Source organism: Scyliorhinus canicula, chromosome 9, assembly GCF_902713615.1.
Source record: "Scyliorhinus canicula chromosome 9, sScyCan1.1, whole genome shotgun sequence".
Taxonomy (NCBI): domain Eukaryota; kingdom Metazoa; phylum Chordata; class Chondrichthyes; order Carcharhiniformes; family Scyliorhinidae; genus Scyliorhinus; species Scyliorhinus canicula.
This window is the reverse complement of record NC_052154.1, coordinates 193,100,092-193,126,742: the sequence shown is the minus strand read 5'-3', so window position 1 is coordinate 193,126,742 and position 26,651 is coordinate 193,100,092. Positions and strand designations below refer to the sequence as shown.

The window sequence follows — 26,651 nt, the reverse complement described above, 5'->3', positions numbered from 1 at the left end:
AGTCGGTGCAGTCTTGGAGGGCCGAAGGGCCTGTTCCTATGCTGTACTTTTCTTTGTTCTTTGTAATCAAGGACTTCCTGGAAATGTCATGGTGTTTATGGGTATGATCTACCAACAACAACTTTTATTTATATAGCACCTTTAACAATGTTGTTCCCAAACAAAATTTGACACCCAGTCCCATTGGGACATATTGGGTCAGAGAGGGGAGTTTTAACGAGTGCATTAAAGAAGGTGTGAGAGAGGCAGAAAGGCGGAGAAATGTAGGTCGGGAATTTCAAGGCTTTGAGTGGAGGCTGCTAAAGGCATGGAGATCAGAGGTGGTGTGATTAAAATCAAGGATGCACAAGAGGCCAGAATTGGAGGAACACAGGAAGTTGTGGGCAGGAGGGGGATGATAGGGAGCTGTACTCGAATTGGAATAGCCCACTTGGAGCTGAGCTGATATTAGAAATTCATCAGGTTTGCAATTAAAATCCGGTACTTTGATGGCTGGGGAAGCAGGCTGAGAAGTTTGTATGTGTAATAAGTGACACACCCAGTCTCTGTTACAAGGACAGTCATGCTGAAAATATTGTCAACATATTCTGTATATCTCCTGGTCCACTGAACCAGTGATATTTAGGGGAAAACCAGGTTATCTACTTTCTAGACTAGGTTCAAAAGGGAATGAGTGGATTTACAAATGTGCACATCATCCTCAGGCTTAACTCCACATGACCCTTGTCTGAATGGGAAGGATGCCCAGTTCTCGGGACCACCACCCACATCGGACTATGGGATGGTTTGAGGTGCTGGGACCAATGGCTGTACAAGGCAAGCCCCTCCCGGAGTGAGATGAGAGGAGTGTGGAGAGGTGATTGGAGAGTGTCCGGGTGGGTGGAAGCTGCTGCTGGAAGAGGCGGAGCCGGGGCTGGGACTCGGGCTGGTACCGGAGCCGGAGCTGGAGCTGGGACCGGAGCCGCGGGCTGGGACCGGAGCCGGAGCTGGAGCTGGAGCTGGGACCGGAGCCGCGGGCTGGGACCGGAGCCGGAGCTGGAGCTGGGACCGGGGTTGGGACCGGAGCCGCGGGCAGGGCGGCAGCGGGTCTGACTCGCTGACAGCAGCTTCTCACAGAGCCTCCTGTGGGGGGTGCAGAGCGCAGGGTAAGGATGTTCGCAGTTTCCCGTCGCTCCTTTGTTTATTTTCCTGCCTTATCGCGGTCAGACCTCAGCATTGGGTAAATGTTTTTGTTAACGGTCCTCTCTCTCTGCACAATCCTCTGGGGAGCAGGATACAGCCCGCGGGGGGTGGGGGGTGGTGTGGAGGGGGTGTGTGAGGTGAGGGGGGGTGTGTGGAGGGGGGTGTGAGGAGGGGGGGTGTGAGGGGGTGAGGGGGGGGGTGGTGAGGGAGGGGCGGGGGGGTGTGAGGGAGGGTCTGGGGGGGTTGTGAGGAAGGGTCTGGGGGGGTTGTGAGGAAGGGTCTGGGGGGGTTGTGAGTGAGGGTCTGGGGGGGGGTTGTGAGGAAGGGTCTGGGGGGGTTGTGAGGAAGGGTCTGGGGGGGTTGTGAGGGAGGGTCTGGGGGGGTTGTGAGGGAGGGTCTGGGTGGGGGAGGGTCTGGGGGGTGTGGAGGGAGGGTCGGGGCTGTGTGAGTGAGGATCTGAGGGGTGTGTGAGTGAGGGTCGGGGGTGTGTGTGAGGGAGGGTCTGGGGGGTTGTGAGGGAGGGTCTGGGGGGGTTGGGGGGGGGTTGTGAGGGAGGGTCTGGGTGGGTGTGAGGGTGGGACTGGGAGGGGGTGAGGGAGGGTCTGGGGGGGTTGGGGGGGGAGGGTCTGGGGGGGGTTGTGAGGGAGGGTCTGGGTGGGTGTGGGACTGGGAGGGGGTGAGGGAGGGTCTGGTGGTCTGAACGCTGAGCGATGCCGGCTCTCTGTCATCCTTTGTGCGTACGGACAGGAATAAAGACACCATCTCTCCGGCTCTGCTCTGCGATACTAGGATTGCACTGACACACTGAGCCCCCCCCCCCCCCCCCCCCCCCGGGAGGGGGCCCTTAATGCACCCCCCACACATATGGTGTTCGGGCCGGAAAGTGGAGCTGAGTCCACAAAAGATCAGCCATGATCTAATTGAATGGCGGAGCAGGCTCGAGGGGCCAGATGGCCTACTCCTGCTCCTAGTTCTTATGTTCTTATGTTAAACCACTCAGCGGAGGGAGCTGCTTAACCCAGCCTGATGCCCCCCCTACACACACACACACACACCACTCAGGGGAGGGGACCCAGCCTGATGCACCCCTTCCCTCCCCCCCCCCCCCCCCCCCCCCTGTGGAGGGGGCCCGGCCCAGTCCAGTCACTAAAAGTACAGCTGAGGCTGCAACTGTTGCACATGCAGTGTTTAAAGGTCCCAGCACCATGGTGGTGGAGGGGGGGGCTTGAAGTCCTCCCTCTGCCTAATATTCAAATGAAGACTCTCTTTCTCTTCCTGTAAAGCAAAGCTCAGAGTTCAGACCAGTGACAGAAACAAACTTCATTAGAATTGAGCTCAAATGTAAACCGGATTTTGTTCCATTGCTTTCTCTCTCCCTTTCTGAAAAGGAGCAGATGTGGTGAGGAGCGGATGTCAAGAGTTCAGTGAAACCAAGAGTATAGTTGGACTGCAGATAACAGCACAATAGAACTGAATAAATTACATTTAATCAGGCGAAAAGAGAGAACAAATAATGTAGGGCCCTTAAATGATATATTTACTGTGTGCAGGTGAATTAACAGATGAGGAGTGGCGGTAGAACATTTGACTGGGAACTTTGAATGTTTATATAAAGCTGCATGTGTACAGGAACTAAAATCATGGTTTGATTTCACGCCAATGCTGTTGATTCCAAATTTAATTTTGCACTCGCTTTCAGCCCCTGAACATCAGGAAACCTGGTCTCGCTTCACCTCCCAATTGACAGAAACTGTACCCAGTGCTATATAAATGGACCGCAAACCAGAAGTTCAACTTTGGTTACAGACAAGCCGTGGTGTAGCACATTTGTGCTGCCTGACTGAAAGTTCTATTGTGCTTCTTGTAACTTTGCATAAATGTACAGAACAGCAACCACCAGCAATTTTAACAACCATCCAGACGTCCACAAGTCAGGTCTTTAAATTAAATACTGATGGTTTTTAAAATATCCTGCATGCTCTGACGATCCTTGGGCATTTTTTGCATGAGGTTTGACACCACAGTGACGTTACACTCCATTCGGGTGGATGTTGGGAGGATGTTACCTTGTGGGAAAGACTGGAACTAAGAGACACTTTTTTAAAAAGAGGCCTTCCGTATAAAACAGATGTGAGGAGTGTTTTTTTTTTTCTCTGAGGGTGGATGGTCTGTGGGCCTCTCTTCCCCAGAAACCAGTGGAGGCCGGATCATTGTGCATTTTAAAGGCGGAGTTAGATAGATTCTTGATTGACTGAGGAGTCATAATGATGATCTTTATTATTGTCACAAGCAGGCTTACATTAACACTGCAATGAGATTACTGTGAAAATCTCCGAGTCGCCACACTCCGGTGGCTGTTCGGGTACACAGAGGGAGAATTCAGAATGTCTACTTCACCTAACAAGCACGTCTTTCGGGACTTGTGGGAGGAAACCGGAGCACCCGGAGGAAACCCACACAGACACGGGGAGAACGTGCAGACTCCGCACAGACAGTGACCCAAGCCGGGAATTGAACCCGAGACCCTGGCGCTGTGGAGTGACAGTGCTAACCACTGTGCTACCGTGACATCCAAAGGGTATATCTAGGTGGTAGACAAAAAGTGACCACAATCAGGTCAGCAATGATCTCCTCAAATGGTGAATCAGGCTCAAGGGGCCAAACTGTTTAATCCGCCTAATCCTTCATTTGGAGAGACACTCAGCCTTGTTCTAAAATGACTTGGGGCTGTTATTTCAAATTGACTAACTTCAGTAGTAATGTAAGGTTAGTAGCTAAACTCACCCCAAATTGTGCAGAAGCTGTATGGCCAATAGTATTAGAAGCCATGTTGAGCTGAGTGGAATTCTTCTGATAATTTAATGGACAAGAACCGAGCAAGGTGTTGCTATGATTTCCAAAAATATCTGACCAAGCAACACAGGTTCTTGAAGAAGGCCAGCGATCGTGAAAGTAATTACAAATTAGCCGCTTGAATTGAAAACCCATTTGGAAAGCAAAGGCAGGAGATGATGCTTCATGTTCTGCTGCCGTTAGAGAGCCACAATGCAAGAGTGTGTACTGAATCCTTTGCTGTTCATACTATCATGAAATGTACATTTTGCGACATCATAAAATGTTCCGATGTTGCAAAACTTCATGGACAGATAAATTAATAGGACAGATTTTGAGGTAATTCAAAGGGCTCTGGATAAATTGGTTGTGAAGCAGTTTAATGTGAAGAGGAGTTGGAAGGATGTTAGTTTGAAAAGATGGAATGGGATTATGATTGGTGACTAGAAGTTTATTGCCAATATGAAGCTACTATTGACAAAAATAGTCAAGCGCACGGATACATCCTAAGGAGATTTCATTATTGCCCCAGTTTTGCAGTAAGCAGTGAAGCAACAGTGCTTGCTGCTGACCTTGAGAAAAGCTCCCCATAAAGATCTGGCAAGGTGTGTTGTGCGAACTTCCCCTTGGCTATGGAGTTGATGTGCCTCATGTCCAACCTCTTGAAGCACTTCTTAATGATAAATGTCAAGGCCACTGGACGGTAGTCGTTGAGGGACGCTGCCTGGTTCTTCTTTGGCACCGGTGTGATGGTGGTCTTGTTGAAGCAGGTGGGAACCACGGAACGAAGTAGGGAGAGGTTGAAGATGTTCGCGAGCAAACCCGCTAGTTGGTCCGCGCATGATCTGAGGGCACGACCAGGGATTCCGTCAGGACCCGTTGCTTTCCAAGGGTTCACTTTCAAGAAGGTCGATCTGACTTTGGAGGCTGTGACGGTGGGTATGGGTGTGCCTGAGACTGCTGGGACAGTTGACAACTTGTTGTTGGTTTCCTGCTTGAAATTAGCATAGAATGCATTGAGTTCATTGGGGAGGGGTGCACTGTTGCTGGAGATTCTACTCGGCTTTGCTTTGTAGCCCGTTATGTTGTTTAAGCCTTGCCACAACCGACGAGAGTCTATATTCTATGCCCGCTTTTGAACAGTCAGCCAATACATAGTGCCGCCCACCCCAACAACCCTGGACACACCCATACCTACTATTACAGCCTCAGAGGTAAGAGCTGCCTTCTTGAAAGTGAATCCACGGAAAGCGATGGGCCCCGACGGAGTCCCTGGGCGAGCACTCAGATCCTGTGCAGACCAGCTGGTGAGTGTATTCGCAGACATCTTCAACACCTCACTCCTCCGCTCAGAGGTCCCCACCTCATTCAAGAAGACCACCATAATACCAGTACCAAAGAAGAAAAAGATAGCCTGCCTCAGTGACTACCGACCGGTGGCCCTGACATCTGTTATCATGAAATACATCGAGCGGCTAGTCATGAGATGGATCACTGCCAGCCTCCCAGACGGTCTCAATCCACTGCAATTTGCCTATCACCACAACCGGTCCACAGCAGATGTTATCTCCCGGGCCCTACAATCAACACTCGCACACCTTGACAACAAGAACACCGACTGCAATTCATAGTCTACAGCTCCACCTTCAACACCATTATCCCGACAAAACTAATAACCAAACTCTGCAATCTTGGACTTGACCCCTCCCTGTGCAGCTGGATCCTTTACTTCCTCACAGTCGAGGACTGAGCACACATCCTTGCGGAGCCCCAATGTTGAGGACTATTATGGAGGAGGTGCTGTTGCCTATCCTGACAGCACCTCCTCCACAATAGTCCTCAACACCAGGGCCCCGCAAGGATGTGTGCTCAGTCCTCGACTGTGCTCCCTATACACATATGACTGTGTGGCAAAATTCAACCAATTCTATCTATACGTTTGCGGATGATACGCCCGTGGTGGGTTGTATCTCAAACAACATTGAGTCAGACTACAGAAGGGAGGTAGATCATAGAATCATAGAATTTACAGTGCAGAAGGAGGCCATTCGGCCCATCGAGTCTGCACCGGTCCTTGGGAAGAGCACCCGACCCAAGCCCACACCTTCACCCTATCCCCGTAACCGATAACCCCACCCAATCTTTTTGGACACTAAGGGCAATTTAGCATGGCCATTTCACCTAACCTGCACATCTTTGGACTGTGGGAGGAAACTGGAGCACCCGGAGGAAACCCACGCACACACTGGGAGGATGTGCAGACTCCGCACAGACAGTGACCCAAGCCGGAATCGAACCTGGGACCCTGGAGCTGTGAAGCGATTGTGCTATCCACAATGCTACCGTGCTGCCCCAGCAACCAGCAACCTCTTCCATCTAGAAGGACCATGATGTGGAGATGCCGGCGTTGGACTGGGGTGAGCACAGTAAGAAGTCTTACAGCACCAGGTTAAAGTCCAACAGATTTGTTTCAAACACTAGCTTTCGGAGCACAGCTCCTTCCTCAGGTGTTTGAAACAAACCTGTGGACTTTAACCTGGTGTTGTAAGACCTCTTGCCTAGAAGGACAACGGTGTCAGATGCACGTGAATACCACCACTTGCAATATCCACACACCATCCTGACTTGTAATTTTATCACTGTTCCTTCACTGTCGCTGAGTCAAAATCCCGGAAATCCCTTCCTAATGACACTGGGCGTACCTACACTGAGGTTCCCAGCCAGTGTGCCACGCAACACTGATGTGCTGTGAAGGCTCCACAAGTGTGCCGCAAAATATGATTCAAAATGATTAAACCTTGATGAAAATAAAGTAAATCTAATCTTTTTCAGTCCTCTGGTCGGCATCTCGAAGTCACAATGAACCTCTGGCCTCAGAATGTTTTATGTTGGTAATCTGAACCATGCGTGAACCAGACATGCACGGTTCGGATTTTTAAACATTGGTCATGCACATGGGACTAACCAATGTTTCTTTAAATATATCAGTTCTACCCATGCGTGGCCTTTTCCCGGCCGGCGCGTGCATGGTTCTGAAAGCATAAAACATTCCGAACCGCAGACGTGCCACCCTTTCCCGGCAGACTCGTGCGCAGGAGATCCCGGGGACTTTAGGACGAGGCGATACTAACCACGAGGCAAAAAGACAAAAAAAGGCGCAAAAGCCTGGGAGAGGCGAGGGAGACCCCGGGAGATGTTGGAAAAAAGACGGGGCAAAGTTTTTTTTAATAAAAGAAAATAACACAGAGAAACAGGAACCAGCAAAGTTAAGAAAAAGAGAAACAGGCTACAATATTGCATTTGACATGTAAATAGGGATAAGGCTTTTACTGTGAACTTCTTAAAATGATGGCTTAACCTTTTCTGGGGGTGTTTTAGAGATAAAAGGCTTTTGCGAGACGGCAGTTCAGTTGGAGAAAATAGAAGGCATGTCTTAACATCTTTTACCACATAAAGGTGTGCCGTGATGTATAAAAGGTTGGGAGCCATAGGCCAAGAAGGCAGCTCACCACCACCTTCTCGGAAGAGCAATTAGGGATGGGCAATAAATTCTGGGCCTTGCAGCGACGCCCGTGACAGAAATTAAAGAATTAAAAATGTTTCCTGTCTGCACTGATGTCTGTGAACGTGAGACGGGTGATTGGGCCTGAATCTTCCAAAAGCCCATTGCATATTTAGCTACAGTCCCTGTCCTGTAATGTTATTTGGCAATGGGGAAGTAATTTTAATTATTAGAATTTACAGTGCAGAAGGAGGCCTTTCGGCCCATCAAGTCTGCACCGGATCTTGGAAAGAGTACCCTACTCAAGGTCAACTACTCCACCCTATCCCCATAACCCAGTAACCCCACCCAACACAAAGGGCAATTTTGGTCACTAAGGGCAATTTATCATGGCCAATCCATCTAACCACATCTTTGGACTGTGGGAGGAAACCGGAGCACCCGGAGGAAACCCACGCACACACTGGGAGGATGTGCAGACTCTGCACAGACAGTGACCCAAGCCGGGAATCGAACCTGGGACCGTGGAGCTGTGAAGCAATTGTGCTAGCCACAATGCTACCGTGCTGCCCAGTTGCAATCTGGCTTTCATTAGGAACAACCTCTGTTAATGTGTGTGCCTGATGTCGGTATGTCATGTCCCTCGCAGAACGAGACTGGTTCTCTGTGCTTTTGTACCATTCGTTATATGTGTTCGAAAGATTGGTTCTACTGCCTGTGGATTGGCATTTGCAGAGTAGCATTTCTGGACATGAAGATATTATTCGTGTGTGATACATGGTAACAGATAGCACTGGTTTGATGGAAGAAAGGTGTGCTGCAATAATAACCTGGCTGGTGCAAAATGCGAGTGCATGTTGCTTTTTGTCCTCTCTGATCTCACCACCTCCTACTGAAGTAGTGATTTGGAATTCCTGTTGCAAATGAGCAAACCTGCTTTTATACAGCGCTTTCCCAGGTGCTTTTCAGCCAACGAAGAACTTCCGAGGTGTGAAATCAAAACAGAAAATGCCGGAAAGATTCAGCAAGCCTGTCGCTGCCAGACCTGAGTTTTTCCTGCATTTTCTGTTCCTGTTTCAGATTTCCAGCACCTGCAGTATTTTGCTTTTAACTTTTTGAAGTAATTACTTTGTTTCATTAAAAACTCCTGTGAAGTACCTTGGGATGTTTTATTACGTTAAATTTATATTAAAAAATAGTTATTGTAGATGCTGTTGTAACATACTGGTATCGTACGTGTGACAATAAGCGATTTTCATTTCATTTCGTAGACTTTGAACAGCAGGCAAGGTGGTCAAAGTCTACGAAATGAAATGAAAATCGCTTATTGTCACGAGTAGGCTTCAATGAAGTTACTGTGAAAAGCCCCTAGTCGCCTCCCCGAACAGGCGCCGGAATGTGGCGACTAGGGGCTTTTCACAGTAACTTCATTGAAGCCTACTCGTGACAATAAGCGATTTTCATTTCATTTCATTTCGTAGGCTTTGACCACCTTGCCTGCTGTTTCTTGCCACTATCATATGCATGCGTTGCCAAATGAACTATGATAAAGTGCCGTGCTGGATTTGAAACCGCATGAGTGACGCCTCGGATTGTCGGCTTGAATAACGCAGAATACAAAATAAATTAATCCTATTAACAGCCTCTTTGTAAATAACGTTTCCTTATTTTGGTAGTAAACCATTTTGTAGCTCATATCACCATGTCCTTTCTCCTCCCTCTGCTTTAAGGCAGCACGTTCTTAACCCTGTGTCATAACAGGGAGTGTGCCTCCTGTTGTAAAGAGATTGCATGAATTTAAATTGGTGGTAATGATGTGGCTTGCTACAATCAGCAGCAACCCGAGATTCCCCTGGTATACTGTTACATAAACTCTTTTTGGCCTCTCTGGATGTTTTCCTTTTTAAATACATAACTTTTCTCAACAGTCCTGATTAGTGAAGACAAAAGTTTTGTTTTAAACACAAAGGATTAACCAGCGAACTGTAGGTGTTACAAGCCCACAAATGATTACAGTGTTTGTACTCGAGCCTTGGCTTTAACTGAACCCTCCAACAGTAAATTAAACGGCTTGGGATCAACTACAGAGGGAGCAGAAAAATACCAGCAGCTACAGAGAAGTAGGAATGTTTTGAATTTCAAATTCACACGTATTTTGCCACCTCATTGCTGATGCAAAATCAGCTGATGGGTGTTGTCCTGCATCACACTTTTTAATTCCCCGTAAAGATTCTCGCCCTTTCTTCAGGGAACAATCTGATCTTTTGTTTGCAGTGAAGAGGCTGTCAATTCACTTGCTCCCCAGCTGTGATTCGCTCCCAATTAACAGCCAGAGGGTGGGCTTGTTCAAGTAAAGACTGTTGTGGATGGTCTCGGTTGCCTATTACAAATTTTGCACAAGGTCCAAGTGAGCAGGAACATGTGGGGGAAATCGGGAAGATCCTGGTAAGAAAATAAAAGTACAATGGGACTTCACCACGTGAGAACTACCATGAGATTAATGTGGTCTGGCAGTGTATGTGGAATTTATACCGTATAATTGTTAGTATCCAATATTGATGGATGTACAATACCCAGTAGTTTCAGGTAATGAGGTCAATAGGTGTTGGGTAATAATTATATTAATTATATTCAGCATGGTATATAAAGAGTCAGCCAGCACGAGGTGCCTGGTCTTACAATGGAGAAGTAAACTTTTTAGCGAGTGATAAACAGTCTACCAAAGCACCCTAGTCTCCACGTCTTCTTTACAAGCAGGCTTGGTAGTTTCCTCGAACCAATGTATTTTCTAATTATCCATTTATTTTCCGCCTTCATTTTTGTGCTGAACATTTATTTAGAAAATGTGCAATTGAATGGAAACCTGCATATCCGTTCACATTAGTTTGGGCAGCAAGGAATCAAGCCTGACATTCCCAAGTTCCATCAACAAGTGGAGATGGTGGGATAGCGGTTGATGTCGCTGGTCTAGTAATCCAGAAGCCCCCGCTAATGCATTGAGAGCATGGGTTGAAATCCCACCATGAGCTGAATGTCCTCGACCCAAATTTGGCCACAGCTTTAGAGAAACACCCACTCTATGCTGCGTCATTGGTAAACCTAGGAAGAGCAGCTACGGGTGTTATTTGAACCTAGGTTCCAGAGGTGAAAGGGCAGTACCTAACCCACTGTGCCATCCAGATCCATATTTAAGAAAAGAAAGATGTGCACATTTCATGACCAGAGGATGCCCTAATCACTTTACAGACCATTTAAATACTAATCACTATTATAAGGTGGGAAAAGTGGCAGCCAATTTGCGCATGGCAAGCTTCCAAAACGAGAAGATAATGACCAGTTAATCTGTTCTCGTGATTTTGACAGAAATATTGACCAGGACAGAGTGCCATCCACTACTGAAGAGGCAGATTGCGCCTCAGTTTAATAATAATATTGTCACAAGTAGGCTTACATTAACACTGCATTGAAGTTACTGTGAAAATCTCCTAGTCGCCACATTCCAGCGCCTGTTCAGGTACACAGAGGGAGAATTCAGAATGTCCAAATTACCTACAGCACGTCTTTGGAGACTTGTGGGAGGAAACCGGAGCACCCGGAGGAAACCCACGCAGACACTGGGAGAACGTACAGACTCTACACAGACGCTGTTTAATGTCTGTCTGAGGCAGTGGTTTTGTGGTATTGTCACTGGACTAGTAATTCAGTGACCCAGAATTGTTGTGTTATTCACCCTGGGGTAACACTGACTGCAACTGGACGCAGTTGTACTTGAAAGTAGACTCCCAGCTGTGATGTTAGTTCAATATGCTTTATTGAACTTGTTAAGCAGTGCACATAGTTCGCTGTGGGTTTGACTCTCTGCTAATCTAAGCGTGCTTGTGATAACTAACTAGACCAGACTAGCTCTGAGCCACGTGTAGAAGGTACTAACTGATATATACACCCTGACTGTCACTACAGTTGTCACCAGTGGAAACAGGCAGAGTGCTGATGCCCCGTGTGTATTATAGTGGGAAACCGCCCTCTAGTGTTCTGCCTGGTGATTGGTTGTGTTCTGTCCTGTGTGTTGATTGGCCGTACTGGGTGTCTGTCACTGCCTGTCTGTATTTCATTATGTGCATCAGTGAATATCATGACAAGAGTCATACCCTCTGGTCCCGGGTTCGAATCCCACTGGGCAGATGGTGAAATTTGAATTCAATAAAAATCTGGAATTAAAAATCTAAAGGTGATCATTGTTGTTTGTTGTAAAAACCCATCTGGTTCACTAATGTCCTTTTTAGGAAAGGAAATCTGTCGTCCTTACCTGGTCTGGCCTACATGTGACTCCAGATCCACACAGCAATGTGGTTGACTCTTAAATGCCCTCAGGGCCCAGCCAGCAACGCTCACACAGTGCAGCAGTGCCTCAGTACTGCTCTGGAGTGGCAGTCTTGGGGCTTGAACCAACACCACTCTGACCAAGAGTTGAGTGTGCTATCACCCTGGACCACAGTGAACACTCATTATACAGGCTATGATATTTGTATTGGATTATGGGATGTTGTGTTGACTCTGTTGTGACAATGAGAAACCAGTAGAATAAAGAGCTGCCGTCAGACTAACACCCTGGGCAGCCTTGGGTGGAACAGACCATGCAGTCCCGCTGGCACGATTCCAGAAATCTCCACAAGGAAAATGTGCTTACCTGCTTGCAGCTGTGTGAATGCCGCATGCAAATCCTTCTAGAAAAGGATATAACTTCAATAATTATACTTGTGGAAGTGCTGAAACATTAAAATAAAACCAAATCTTGGCTTTCAACTCTCTCTGCTGAACTGGTTACTTGGGGATTACCGTCCACTAAAGCCTCCTGTCAGATGATAACCATCTAATTGGCAGCTGCAATGATCTGTTTATGGTACAGGGCTGCCAATGTTGTTGTGAATAATAACTATGCCTTTATTTGCACATAAACCAACCGCTACTTGTCTGCTCTTTTGTAACAGACCGCCATGACGGCCACACAATCCACGGAAGCCGTAAAAAGGCACAGCAAAGATCCTGCAAATGGCCTTGGCCCAAATGAGAAAGAACAAGTGGGACAATGGGGCAGAGCCTGGTAAGGAATGAATATTTAACATACAAGAAAACTTTACCACATGGAGACTGTCTTGGGCCTGGTGGTGTGTGTGGGCGTTACACCGCATACCAAACCCCCCCCCCCCACAAAACCATTATCCAATCATATTCGTCTTCATTTTCTTGCTGAATATTTTTTGAAAAATGTACAATTTAAGGAAATGCTGCACACCCATTCAAATTAGTTTGGTCATCCAGGATTTAAGTCTTCTATTCCCAAGATCCTTGCATCAATCAATGGTAGTGCTGCTGGTGTAATAGTCCAGGGTTCTTTGATTATGCTGCCCGTTTTCCCCAGGCAGCGGGGGGTGTAGATGGAGTCAATGGATGGGAGTGCATGGGTTCAAATCCCACCATGGCAACTAGTGGGATTTAAATTCCATGAATACATAAATATGGAATATAAAACCTAGTTGTAGTCATGGTGACCATGCCAACTATCATTGATGTTAAAAAAAAGAAACTGGTTCACTAATGTCCTTTTAGGGAAGGAAATCTGCCAGCCTTACCCGTTCTGGCCTACATGTGACTCCTGACCCACAGCAATGTGGTTGATTCTTAACTGCCCTGTGAAAAGGCCGAGAAGGTTACTCAGGTCAAAGGCAATTAGGGATGGGTAACTAACGTTGGCCTTGTGAGTGACGTCCACATTCAATCAAAACAATGACTTTACATTTGTATAAATAAAGCAGGCACTTCATTGGAGAATTATCAAAGTTGGACACTGACTATGAAAGGAGACATTTGGACAGGTGGAGTGTTGAAAATCAGGGATGCACACGATTACAGAGTTAGAGGGCTGGAGGAGGTTGCAAACATAGAGAGGGGCAAGGTTATTGGAAACAAGTAGAAGAGATTTCCAGATGTTGCTGACTGGGAGGCAGATCAGGTGAAGAAGCACATGGATGAAAGATGGACAAGACTGTTTGTTTGTATTGTACTACCAGACTGTGTTGAAGATTTAATTGGTGGTACATCACAGTAATTCCACCCCCTCTAAATGCGACCCCCCCCCCCCCCCCCCATGATGCAAATCGGTGACAACTGTAACTTTCCCCACTCATCGCTTTACATAGGAACAGGGGTAGGCCATTCAGCCCCTCGAGCCTATCCCACCATTTAATGAGATCATGACCGATCTGCGACCTAACTCCATATACCTGCCTTTGGCCCGTATTCCTTAATATCTTTGCTGAACAAAAATCTATCCATCTTTAATAAGGGACAGGGAGTCCACACCGAGTAAAATAAGAAACAAAGTTTTATTTACACAAACGATACGTATGCTACCCAGTAGATCCCTACTGGGTTCTTTCCTAATCTGGTACCCGGTGCCTTACTGGCCAACCTTTAATACATGGGTTAATTGACATACCCCACCCCTAGCGGGGGAACTGGTACTCCGCGAGGATCATTGGGAAGTAGAGCATTCCCACCCCGTAGGTTCCGTGTGGGATATTACACAGTCTCAGACTCTAAATTAAAAATTGTTCTAGGTTCAACTGCAGTTTGTGGGAGAGAGTTACAAACCTCCACCATCCTTTGAGTGAAGAAGTAAGAAAATACAGAGAGTCGTGAACACAGCCCAGTCCATCACGGGAACCCGCCTCCCATCCATTGACTCCATCTACACCTCCCGCTGCCTGGGGAAAACGGGCAGCATAATCAAAGATCCCTCCCGCCCAGCTTACTCACTCTTCCAACTTCTTCCATCGGGCGGGAGATACAGAAGTCTGAGAAACGCACCAACAGGTTCAAAAACAGCTTCTTCCCGGCTGTTATCCAATTCCTGAATGACCCTTTTATGGACTGAACTGATCTTTCCACACATCGTCCTCGTACACACTGGTGTACGAGGATACCAGAACTTGCAACGAGATCTGGGTGTCCTTGTACACCAGTCACTGACGGTAAGCATGCAGGTGCAGCAGGCAGTAAAGAAGGCAAATGGTATGCTGGCCTTCATTATGAAAGGATTCGAGTACAGGGAGCAGGGATGCCTTTGTGCATTTATAGAGGGCCTTGGTGAGGCCACACCTGGAATATTGTGTGCAGTTTTGGTCTCCTTATCTGAGGAAGGATGTTCTAGCTATAGAGGGAGTGCAGTGAAGGCTTATGAGACGGATTCCTGGGTTGACAGGAGCGATGTACAAGGAGAGATTTAAGCGGTTAGGGCTGTATTCGCTGGAGTTCAGAAGAATGATGGGGGATATCATAGAAACCTATAAAATTTACAGAATTGGACAGGGTAGATGCAGGAAGGATGATCCGGATGGTGGGTGCGTCTAGAACCAGGGACCACTGTGTGAGGATATGGGGTAGACCATTTCGGACAGAGATGAGGAGAAATCTCTTCACCCAGAGAGTGGTGAGTCGGTGGAATTCATTATCACAGGAAGTAGTTGAGTCTAAAACATTGTATGTTTTCAAGAAGCAGTTAAATATAGCACTTGGGATGAAGGGGGTCAAAAGATATGTGGGAAATGGGATGAAGCTGTTGAGTTGGATGATCAGCCATGATGATGAATGACAGAGTGGGCTTGAAGGGCCAAATGGGCTCCTCCTATTCCTATTTGTTCTATTTCTATCTTCTCTACTGAGTAGCATTACACTCCATATAATAATAATCTTTATTGTCACAAGCAGGCTTACATTAACACTGCAATGAAGTTACTGTGAAAATCCCCTAGTCGCCACACTCCGGGACCTGTTCAGGTACACAGAGGGAGAATTCAGAATGTCTAATTCACCTAACAGCACGTCTTTCAGGGCTTGTGGGAGGAAACCGGAGCACCCGGAGGGAACCCACGCAGACACAGGGAGAACATGCAGACTCCGCACAGACAGTGACCCAAGCCGGGAATCGTACCCGGGTCCCTGGTGCTGTGAAGCAACAGTACTAACCACTGTGCTGCCGCCCGACCACTTAAATCGTGAATAATATTTATTAATTAAATTTGAAAATGTTAATATTCCATTCAAAGGTTCATAATTGTCATGGAAGATCGTTCTTTGCACCGAAACAGATAGTTTCCATTTTTCTCCTGTCGCAGTACGAAATCCAAGCTCCTCAATGTCCAAGGAATAAAATGCATTTATGGTTTTCTGATGTTGGGGGCTCCATGTATTGTTCGTTGCAGTTCTATATATGTTTACATTGTGTATTTATTGCATGTTTTTCATGTTGGAACAATCTGCTTGGACTTTATGCAGAACAATACTTTTCACTGAACCTCGGTACACGTGACAATAAAGCTAAATCTAAGTGCATCCTAACATCTCTCCTGTACGGCCTGGCCCTACGTTTTAGACTATACCCACTAGTTTTAGAATCTCCAACTGGTGGAAATAGTTTTATGTACCTTGTCTTTCCCTGTTAATATCTGAAACGTCCTCCCCGTGTGTGCGTGGGTTTCCTCCGAGTGCTCCGGTTTCCTCCCACAGTCCAAAGATGTGCGGGTTAGGTGGATTGGCCGTAATAAATTGCCCGTAGTGTCCTAAAAAGTAAGGTTGGGGGGGGGCGGTTGTTTGGTTACGGGTATAGGGTGGATACGTGGGTTTGAGTAGGGTGATCATGGCTCGGCACAACATCGAGGGCCGAAGGGCCTGTTCTGTGCTGTACTGTTCTATGTTCTATGTTCTATCTCGATCAGATCACGCAGTAGCCTTCTAAATTCCAGCGAAAGCAGGCCTAATTTGTGTAAAAATTTTTGTAAACCTACGTTGCTTTCCCTCCAAGGCCAAAATATCCTTCCTGAGGTGTGGTGCCCAGAATTTTTTCCCAGTGACTCCAAGTGAGATCTAACTGGGGTTGTGTAAAGCTGCAGCATAACTTCTGTATCTTTATATTCCAATCCTCCAGATACAAAGACTTGCATTCCATTAGCCTTTTTGATTATATCTGCACTTGTTCCTGGCATTGTCAGGCTCTGTGCAGCTAAACCCCCAAGTCTCTTTGAACATTCACTGTACCTAACCCCTTTACATTTCGAACGTGCTCTGCTCTATCCTTTTTTGGTTCAAAATGGTTAACCTCACAATTGCTTACATTGAATTCCATCTGCCACAACTTTGCCCATTCACCTAATCTGTCAATAACTCCTTGCAATTTTATGCTATCATCCAGGCTGTTTACAATGCCACCTAACTTTGTGTCATCCGCAAATTTGGAAATATGACTTTCTGTGCCATCATCCAAGTCATTAATGAATATTTGAGACCCCAACACAGATCCCTGTGATACACCAGTAGTCACCTCCTGCTAATTAGAGTAATTACCCATTACCCGCAGTCTCACACCTGCCATTCAACTAATTTCCCAACCATGTCACTTTACCCTCAGCTCTGTGGACTTCCACCTTAATACACAGTCTCTTATGTGGCACTATATTAAATCTTCTGGAAGTCCATATAAATTACATCCACAGACATTCCTCTGTCCAGCACCTTAGTCACCTCTTCAAAAGATTCAGTAAGATTAGTCAGGCATGATCTTCCCTTCACAAACCCATGCTGGCACTCTGTGACGACTGAAATTTTTCGAGGTGTTCAGTTACCCCATCCCTGATTATAGATGCCAGCAATTTCCCCACCAACCGTTAGGCCAACTGGTCTGTAATTCCCCGGTTTCCCCCTTTCACCCTTCTGAAAAAGTGGAGTGACGTGTGCAATTTTCCAGTTCAGAGGGGCTACCCCACTTGGGACCTCTGAAAGATTATAAGTAGGGCATCTACAATGTGCTCCCCTACTTCCTTTAACATCCTCTGATGGAAACCATCAGGTCCTGGGAATTTGTCACTTCCATTAATTTCCTAGTTACTAATGCTGAACTTGCGCTAATTGTATTATGTAATACGTATCAAGTCCCTGTCCTTTAGCAACTATTAATTTTTTGGGGTCATCCAGCAAGTTATCCCCCTTTTCAACTCTAAATAATTTTTAAAAATAAATTTAGAGTATCCAATAATTTTTTACAATGAAGAGTCAATTTAGCGTGGCCAATCCACCTACCCTGCACATCTTTGGGCTGTGGGGGTGAGACCCACGCAGATACGGGACAAAAGTGCAAATTCCACAGGGACAGTGACCCGGGGCCGGGATCGAACCTGGGCCCTCGGTGCACGTGAGGCTGCAGTGCTAACCACTGCGCCACCGTGCCATCCTTAGAACATGTTGCTACAGGAAACTATCCTGGACACATTACAGAAATTCACCACCTTTCTGACAGGTGCATGTCTGCCTCCCCAATCTATGTGTAAGTTTAAAAACCCTCATTGTTACTAGTCTGCCTTTGCTACACACTTGCCTTATTTCTGCATCTCTGTATTCTAACACCTCAGAACTTCTATCAGGGGATTGCGACACAGCACCCATTACGTGGAGATGCCGGCGTTGGACTGGGGTGAGCACAGTAAGAAGTCTTACAACACCAGGTTAAAGTCCAACAGGTTTGTTTCAAACACTAGCTTTCGGAGCGCTGCTCCTTCCTCGGCTGAATCTTCAGGTGACTTCACCTGAGGAAGGAGCAGTGCTCCGAAAGCTAGTGTTTGAAACAAACCTGGTGTTGTAAGACTTCTTACTGTGAGCACCCATTACGGTTTTCGATCCTTTTTCGTTCCTCATTTCCACCCATATGATCTCCACTGGATGCTTTCCCCGCGTATCTTCCCTCACCATTGAGGTGATAGTATTTCTAATCAGTGGGGCTACTCCCAACGCCTCTGCGGTCTTCCCTGTCCCTCCTGGAAACTTTATAATCAGATAGATGTAGTTCCCAGTCCCGATCAGCCTGCAGCCTTGTCTCCACAATAGTCACTACATCATCTTTAGCTTGCATTTGCGCCTGCAGCTCATCGGGTTTACTCCTTACACTCAGCATTAGTATACAGAACTCTTAATTCAGCGATACCCCCTAACCTGTCCCTCAGCACTGATGCTTTCCCCTCCCGCCACCTATTCAACATGCCCGAGCATGAAACATGCGCAGCGTTTTTCCTGTCTGTTTGCTCAACAATTCACATATTTGGTTTGTTAGTCAACAGAAAATCTTATCATTGTGGAAGTAAAGATACGTAACAGAGAGTTAAGAATCAGGAGAGAGAGCCCCAACCGTAGACATACTTAGTTAATCAATGATTTAGCAGTTTGGATCAGAAATTGGCTAGTTGATAGAAGACAAAGAGTGGTGGTTGATGGGAAATGCTCTGACTGGTGTCCAGTTACTAGTGGTGTGCCACAAGGATCTGTTTTGGGGCCGTTGCTGTTTGTCATTTTTATAAATGACCTGGAGGAGGGCGTAGAAGGATGGGTGAGTAAATTTGCAGATGACACTAAAGTCGGTGGAGTTGTGGACAGTGCAGAAGGATGTTAAAAGTTACAGAGGGACATAGATAAGCTGCAGAGCTGGGCTGACAGGTGGCAAATGGAGTTTAATGCAGAAAAGTGTGAGGTGATTCATTTTGGAAGGAATAACAGGAAGGCAGAGTACTGGGATAATGGTAAGATTCTTGGTAGTGTGGACGAGCAGAGAGATCTCGGTGTCCATGTCCATAGATCCCTGAAAGTTGCCACCCAGGTTGAGAGGGTTGTTAAGAAGGCGTACGCTGTGTTAGCTTTTATTGGTGGAGGAATTGAGTTTCGGAGCCATGAGGTCATGTTGCAGTTGTACAAAACTCTGGTGCGGCCGCATTTGGAATATTGTGTGCAGTTCTGGTCGCCACATTATAGGAAGGATGTGGAAGCATTGGAAAGGGTACAGAGGAGATTTACAAGAATGTTGCCTGGTATGGAGGGAAGATCATATGAGGAAAGGCTGAAGGACTTGAGGCTGTTTTCGTTAGAGAGAAGAAGGTTAAGAGGGGACTTAATTGAGGCATGCAAGCTGATCAGAGGATTAGATAGGGTGGACAGTGAGAGCCTTTTTCCTCGGATGGTGATGTCCAGCACGAGGGGACATAGCTTTAAATTGAGGGGAGATAGATATAGGACAGATGTCAGAGGTAGGTTCTTTACTCAGAGAGTAGTAAGGGCGTGGAATGCCCTGCCTGCAACAGTAGTGGACTCGCCGACACTAAACGCATTAAAATGGTCATTGGATAGGCATATGGACGATAAGGGAATAGTGTAGAGGGACTTTAGAGGGGTTTCACAGGACGGTGCAACATTGTGGGCCGAAGGGCCTGTACTGCGCTGTAATGTTCTATGTTCTAATGATGATCTGAGCTGTACATTACTGGAAGACAGCAGATACAATCGGCGGCCTGGATTGTGTTAGTTGAACTTGGATAGGATAATAGCAGGGCTTTTACCATTGACCTCTATATCTGGGCTGGTTTAGCTCACAAGGCTAAATCGCTGGCTTATAAAGCAGACCAAGCAGGCCAGCAGCACGGTTCGATTCCCGTACCAGCCTCCCCGGACAGGCGCCGGAATGTGGCGACTAGGGGCTTTTCACAGTAACTTCATTGAAGCCTACTCGTGACAATAAGCGATTTTCATTCATTTCATTTCATCCTTTTAAAAAAATTTAGACTACCCAATTCATTTATTTCAATTAAGGGGCAATTTAGCGTGGTCAATCCACCTACCCTGCACATCTTTGGGTTGTGGGGGTGAAACCCACTCGAACACGGTGAGAATGTGCAAACTCCACACGGACAGTGACCCAGAACCGGGATTGAACCTGGGACCTCAGTGCCGTGAGGCCGCAGTGCTAAGCCACTGCGCCACCGTGCTGCCCTTGACCTCTTATATCCTTGCATTTGGGGCAGGAAATTCAGAGTTGGAGTTGTATATTTGGCATTGCTCAACACCAACATATCCCAGAAGGTGACTGGTTCCAGGCGTCCAGTCTGGAAATCTATTGTTAAGAAACACTAGAATAGGCAGCACGGTGGCGTAGTGGTTAGCACTGCTGTCTCATGGTGCGGAGGACCCGGGTTCAATCCCGGCTCTGGGTCACTGTCCGTGTGGAGTTTGCACATTCTCCCCGTGTTTGCGTGGGTTTCACCCCACAACCCAAAAGATGTGCCGGGTGGGTGGATTGGTTAAATTGCCCCTTAATTGGAAAAAATGAATTAGGCACTCTATAAATTTATTTAAAAAAAACACGAGGAATTTTTTGAGCAGTCCCATGCAACTCGTGGCATCACTTTACAGTACTTTGGGAACAAGGCATTCGGCCCAGTGAGACCATCACCGCTATAAAACATTATTGGCCCACTTAACGGGGCCCCATGGGCATCACACTGCAGTTGCTGGTCTCTCTGGCTCATTCGCCGGGACTGTGCTCGCTAGCCCCCCGCTAACAAGGGAGAGCAACACTTAAACCGATCCTGCACAGCCAAGCCCGCTCGGCTCGCAGCCATGCCTCTGAGAAGATCAGCCCCACGATTTGGGGATGTCGACCTGGGCAGTTTATTGGATGCGGCCATGGCCAGATTGGCTTCCCTGTCTCTCAGAGGATCAGCCACAGTGCCACCTGGGAGGAAGTGGCAGTGGCCGTCAGCTTCGGGAGTCTGACCAGGAGGACCGGCACCCAGTGCTGTAAGGAGACCACCCGCCACACAGGTGAGTTGGCACCGGAACCCCCCAACACCTGGCATAGCCCCCCTGCCCAACACCATTCCACGCCCTGGCCCATCGTCTCCCAATTATTGGTTTCTCACCACGTTACAGTGGGATCCTGATCTCACCAACAGGAGCAGGCCGGTTAGATCACAAACTGACCGATGCCTGGCACGGTTAGCGATTTTGGCGCCTCCCCCGTTTTATGATCCTCATTGCGGTCCCGCTAAAGCGCAACGCAAGCATTAAATCATGACCACAGCATTTGAATAAGCAAATCAATCTGTCTCACTGTTTTATGCTTCAAGTAGAAATTTGTACCTGTGCTGTTTTCCAGTTCATGCATTTGTGGGCCGATATTCTGAAGTCGTTCTATAATCTTCAGTGTTGGTGGAAAAAAAGCGAGACTGTTGAAGCTTTTCATTTTGCACTCATCAGACAAACACAAGAATGCCAAATTACAAACGATCACAACAAATGACCCAACAGGATAAAAGGGTGCTCGTTGGTTGGCAAGTTGACTCTGATTGGCCAAGGCCTTGCCATGGAGAAAGTAACATCATATAATCCAGAAAATTCCAAAATCCGGAATGTATAACGTATTCACATTTTGAAGTTTTCTTAATTTCATTTGTTCCATTTTTTGCTGTTGTATGATGATCCTCAAATTAACATTCGGCTTGAAGACAATTCTAATAGTTGCCTGTGCTTGTTTTTTCAGGGAGGTGGATTGGTTTTCGCTGGCATCCGTTATCTTCCTCCTTCTCTGTGCTCCATTAATTGTATTCTATTTTGTGATGTCCTGTGACCAGTACCAATGTGCCCTGTCTGGTCCTCTCCTTGATATATACTCTGGAAAGTTGAGTGTCAATGACATCTGGAGTCGAGCCCCATCCTTTAGCTGGACAGCTGCTAAAATCTACACCACCTGGGTCTGTTTCCAGGTACGTTTCTGTTTGTCGATTCTTTTTGTGGGGTTCAGACTGGTGGTACAGACTACATAAACAATTCCACAGATATATGCCAAAAATGTATTCCTTTTTAGCGCCCCCAGGTCGCAGCTTCAGAGTAAAATGATGATCCTTCAAAACAGAGATGAGGAGGAATTTCTTCAGCCAGAGGATGTGGAACCTGTGGAACTCCTTGCTGCAGAAGGCTGTGGAGGCCAAATCACTGAGTGTCTTTAAGACAGAGATAAATCAGTTCTTGATTAATAAGGGGATCGGGGTTATGGGAAGAAGGCAGGAGAATGGTATGGAAAACATATCCGCCAGGATTGAATGGCGGAGCAGACTCGTTGGGCCTAATGGCCGAATTATGCTCCTATGTCTTATGGGTTTCTGCCCAATGATGATTAGTGGACAGAAAATCGAGCACATTAATTTAATTTTGATGCCTTGACCAAGTTGAGCTGTATTGTTCAGTGGAGAATGAATCGCCTGCGGGTGGGGTAAGAGACAGATCTTTATGTTTGTGTGTAGTTAGACTTGAGGCCCCTTATGGCGCTGAGGACCTGGGTTCGATTCCCGGTCCTGGGTCACTGTCCTTGTGGAGTTTGCACATTTCACCCCCACAGCACGGTAGCATGGTGGTTAGCATAAATGCTTCACAGCTCCAGGGTCCCAGGTTCGATTCCCGGCTGGGTCCCTGTCTGTGTGGAGTCTGCACGTCCGCCCCGTGTGTGCGTGGGTTTCCTCCGGTTGCTCCGGTTTCCTCCCACAGTCCAAAGATGTGCGGGTTAGGTGGATTGGCCATGCTAAATTGCCCGTAGTGTCCTAAAAAGTAAGGTTAATGGGGGGATTGTTGGGTTACGGGTATAGGGTGGATACGTGGGTTTGAGTAGGGTGATCATTGCTCGGCACAACATCGAGGGCCGAAGGGTCTGTGCTGTACTGTTCTACCTTCTACCTCTACCTAACCCAAAGATGTGCAGGGTAGGTGAATTGGCCACGCTAAATTGCCCCTTATTTGGAAAAAATAATTGGGTACTTTAAAAAAAAAAGTTAACTTGAGGAATATTTAATTACAAGGCAACCTCTGTAAAAACCAAAACTTTGAAGGCATGAAGGGGTGGGGAGGAGTAAAACGGGCACTCGAAGCACAGATTGTACAAAAACACGTCCATTAAGGTGCCTGTAAACATCCTGCAGTAGGATTTCTGCCAGGATACCCTGTAATTACATAAATCTTTACTTTAATAACAAATAAAATCTATAAAATAAGGCTCCAGTAGCGTTGTGGTTCGATTAATGAACCGGTGATCCAAGGACATGTCTTCAAATCCCACCGTGGCATCAAGGGAATTTAAATGTAATTCCTTAAATACATCCAGATTTAAATGGTAGCCATGATGTGGAGATGCCGGCGTTGGACTGGGGTGAGCACAGTAAGAAGTCTTACAACACCAGGTGTTGTAAAACTTCTTACTGTCCAGATTTAAAAGCAGTCTCCGTGATGGTGACCAGGAAATCATCAAAACCCCCAAGAGCCGTCCTTACTGGACTGGTCTGTCTATGACTCCCCGACCAAAACAATCTGGTTCACGCTTAAATGCCCTCTCAAATGACCTGGCAAGCTGCTCCATTGTACTAAACTGCCATGGCAAGATCCAATGAGCACAACAGAGACTGAACAGCTCCAGAAGGGCATCTCCCCACCAAACCCTCAAAGACAATTAGGGATAGACAATAAATGCTAGCCCAGCCAATGGCACCCATGAGTGATTCAGAAAGATTCAGAAAGACAATGGGCAGAAGTTTACTGCTGGCGAAGTTCCCGACCTGCCATTAAAATAAGTTGGTGGGAAACTCTCAGCTGCCCTGCAGACGCGGTGAGGAGGAGTCATTTGGTGAGGAAGTCCGGCCTTTTGGGAGCTGCTGGCAGGCTGGGATTGTGTGGGGGGGGGGGGGGGGGGATCTTTTGAGGGGTCTGTGAAGTGGGCACCTGCCACACCCGCCCGAGACTTCCTCCTGCCAGTCAGGAAATAGTGGCCAGGGTGGGGAGTGGTCATTATTTGACCATTGAAGAGCGTCAGGTGGAGGCGGGGCGGGAAGGACGGCCATGGGTCTTCCCACCCAGAACTTAATTTCAGCAGAGGTTGGGGGGGGGGGGACACTAGGTTTTTAGGCCCACCCACTTTGTGCAGGAGTTGATGATAAATTCTGTCTGTGGTGTCAGGAACACGAGGCAACAGAGCAGCATTTTGTGGTTTCTACGGAGTGGAAACAAGCTACGTGCATGTGAGAAAGAGGAAGAGCAAGAGCAGGGAAGCTAGTTTAATGTGTGCTTTTAAAATAATCCTCTCTAGTTGTTTGAAATTTAGCGAACTTGGCCCAGACTGTAGACACTGTATTTGATTAATACATGGAGCATTGATCCCTGCCAACCCTCACACACTCGCTTTTTGTTCTGTGCACGGGTCAGTTCAAATGTTGACGATTACACCAGATTGCTGAGCAATAGCTTCTTTCGTAGTGATTAGCGACACGGTGTATCGCTTGAGAGGGTCAACCACAGAAAGTTTCCTCTCGAGCACTTCTCATCAATTTTTAAAATATTTTGGAAATAAAATAATTTTTTAAAATTTAGTCTTCTCCTTCAAGGTTGTAATTATGGAATTTGTTTCATTTTCACATTTGTGTCGCAGAATTGATGAAAAGCTTGAAAATTTGATTTGATCATTTGAAAGTCTGCATTGAGAGTCCCACATACTTTGTAGAGCTAGTTTGCCAGTGACCACAACCATGTGACATCACTTCCTGACATGTCTGTCGTCAAAGGGTGCACTGGGTCACCCAGAATCCTAATACTGCTGTCACTCTTGGTTTAAAAGGTAAAAACACACCGGAATGCTGTGTAAAATAACTAAAAATGTGTAAACCTGTCATTAAACAAAACCCTGAAAAACCCCCCTCGTGACTGCCTTCAGAAGCTTTTAATAATTTTTTTAGAGTCACAAGTAGAGTACATTAAGACCGCTATGAAGTTACTGTTAAAATCCCCGAGTCGCCACACTCCGGCGCCTGTTCGGATACCCTGAGGGAGAATTCAGAATGTCCAATTCACCTAACAGCACATCCTTCGGGACTTGTGGGAGGAAACCGGAGCACCCAGAGGAAACCCACGCAGACACGGGGGGAACGTGCAGACTCCGCACAGACAGCGACCCGAGCCGGGAATCGAACCTGGGACCCTGGCGCTGTGAAGCAACAGTGTTAACCACTCACAAATCTGAATAATGTGAATGTAACATTTGTCTTTTTTTAAATCTTTTATTTAAACAACTTTTCAACAATAATGCAATGTATAAATAGATTCTCTCTCAGTTTTTGACACGGCACATTTAAACATACTTTCTATGTGGATCGATGCTGGCCCTCGATTGGAACCCTGCAAGGGTGATCCTTGTTCTTACCACCCAAATCTTTAACCATGTGTAGCCTGGGAGCTACCTCTTGTCATCGGCACATGGGATGGACCAGGACAAGTTTTAATTTTGTTTATTTAATAAACCAGAATTTAGGTAAGGAAGCCCCGGATAATATGGACATGTGTTCATTGCGTGTCAGAATGGAATCCTTTATTAAATGAGAGAGATCATTTATTGGTTGCTGGATCCGACAGAACTGCTATGGGGTTAATTCTGGTACATCAATCGAGCCTAATTGTGTGCTTACCATGACCACTGAACAGAGAATGTCCAAGATATTGGACTGGATAGAGCCTATTTGAACACGGGAGTGTGCGTGCATTACAAGCTGGAGGTGCACAGTGAGCCATAACCATATTGGTGAAGGCCCACAATAATTAGTGTGCAGTTTCCATGCCTGAAGTATAGGTAAGACATCCTTTTTGCATGTGCAAATGAGGACCCGAACACATTTGCCTGCACATCAATATTGCTTTGCCTTGAGGAAGGCAGCACAGGGTGAACTCAATATCAGGTTTCTATACGACCTGAAAGGAAATTCCCCTGTTAGGCCACATCCAACAAGCTTAAGATTTTAAAAGTATAATGAGCTGAATGTACAGCGCTCCTGGTCCCAACAACCTGTGTAATGCTGCTGGCCACTGATATCCCTAGAGTGATAATTGCAACTCTTGCTGTTTTGAAATGTGTTCTGTTAATATCTCTCCACCATCCGTCAGCACTACCCACTGCTGAGCAGACGGTCAGTGCAATTAAATCTTCCTAAATTATCCAATCCAACTGGTTTGTTGCCAAGTACTAAGACTATTTCTTTTCTGTGCATGAATTTTCAGGTGTTTTTGTACATGTGTGTTCCTGATGTTTGTCACAAGTTCCTGCCTGGCTATGTTGGTGGAGTGCAAGATGGGGCATGCACTCCTGCAGGTGAGACTCATCTCATTTTGTTTTGTTGAAAAACTTTTTTTTAAAAGTACTCTCCCAAGTCATACTGTTTTGCAAGTTTGCTGATAGCAACAAGGA

At 46.6% G+C, this 26,651-nt stretch overlaps 1 protein-coding gene across 2 annotated transcripts in view; it reads left to right on the top strand.

The window, feature by feature from the left end:
• The first annotated feature begins 1,010 nt into the window (after nucleotides 1-1,010).
• The window catches only part of dhcr7 (7-dehydrocholesterol reductase), a 47,175-nt gene continuing 21,534 nt past the window's right edge, over nucleotides 1,011-26,651 (top strand). The window contains exons 1-4 of one of the 2 annotated variants that reach the window (XM_038808399.1): nucleotides 1,011-1,145; nucleotides 12,505-12,617; nucleotides 21,924-22,146; nucleotides 26,465-26,555. In XM_038808399.1, the coding sequence (XP_038664327.1) occupies nucleotides 12,511-12,617; nucleotides 21,924-22,146; nucleotides 26,465-26,555 (421 nt within the window). In that variant the 5' untranslated portion in view covers nucleotides 1,011-1,145; nucleotides 12,505-12,510. Of the gene's footprint in view, nucleotides 1,146-9,942; nucleotides 9,962-12,504; nucleotides 12,618-21,923; nucleotides 22,147-26,464; nucleotides 26,556-26,651 lie in introns of those variants that run through there. The other variant, XM_038808400.1, reaches the window with a different exon arrangement.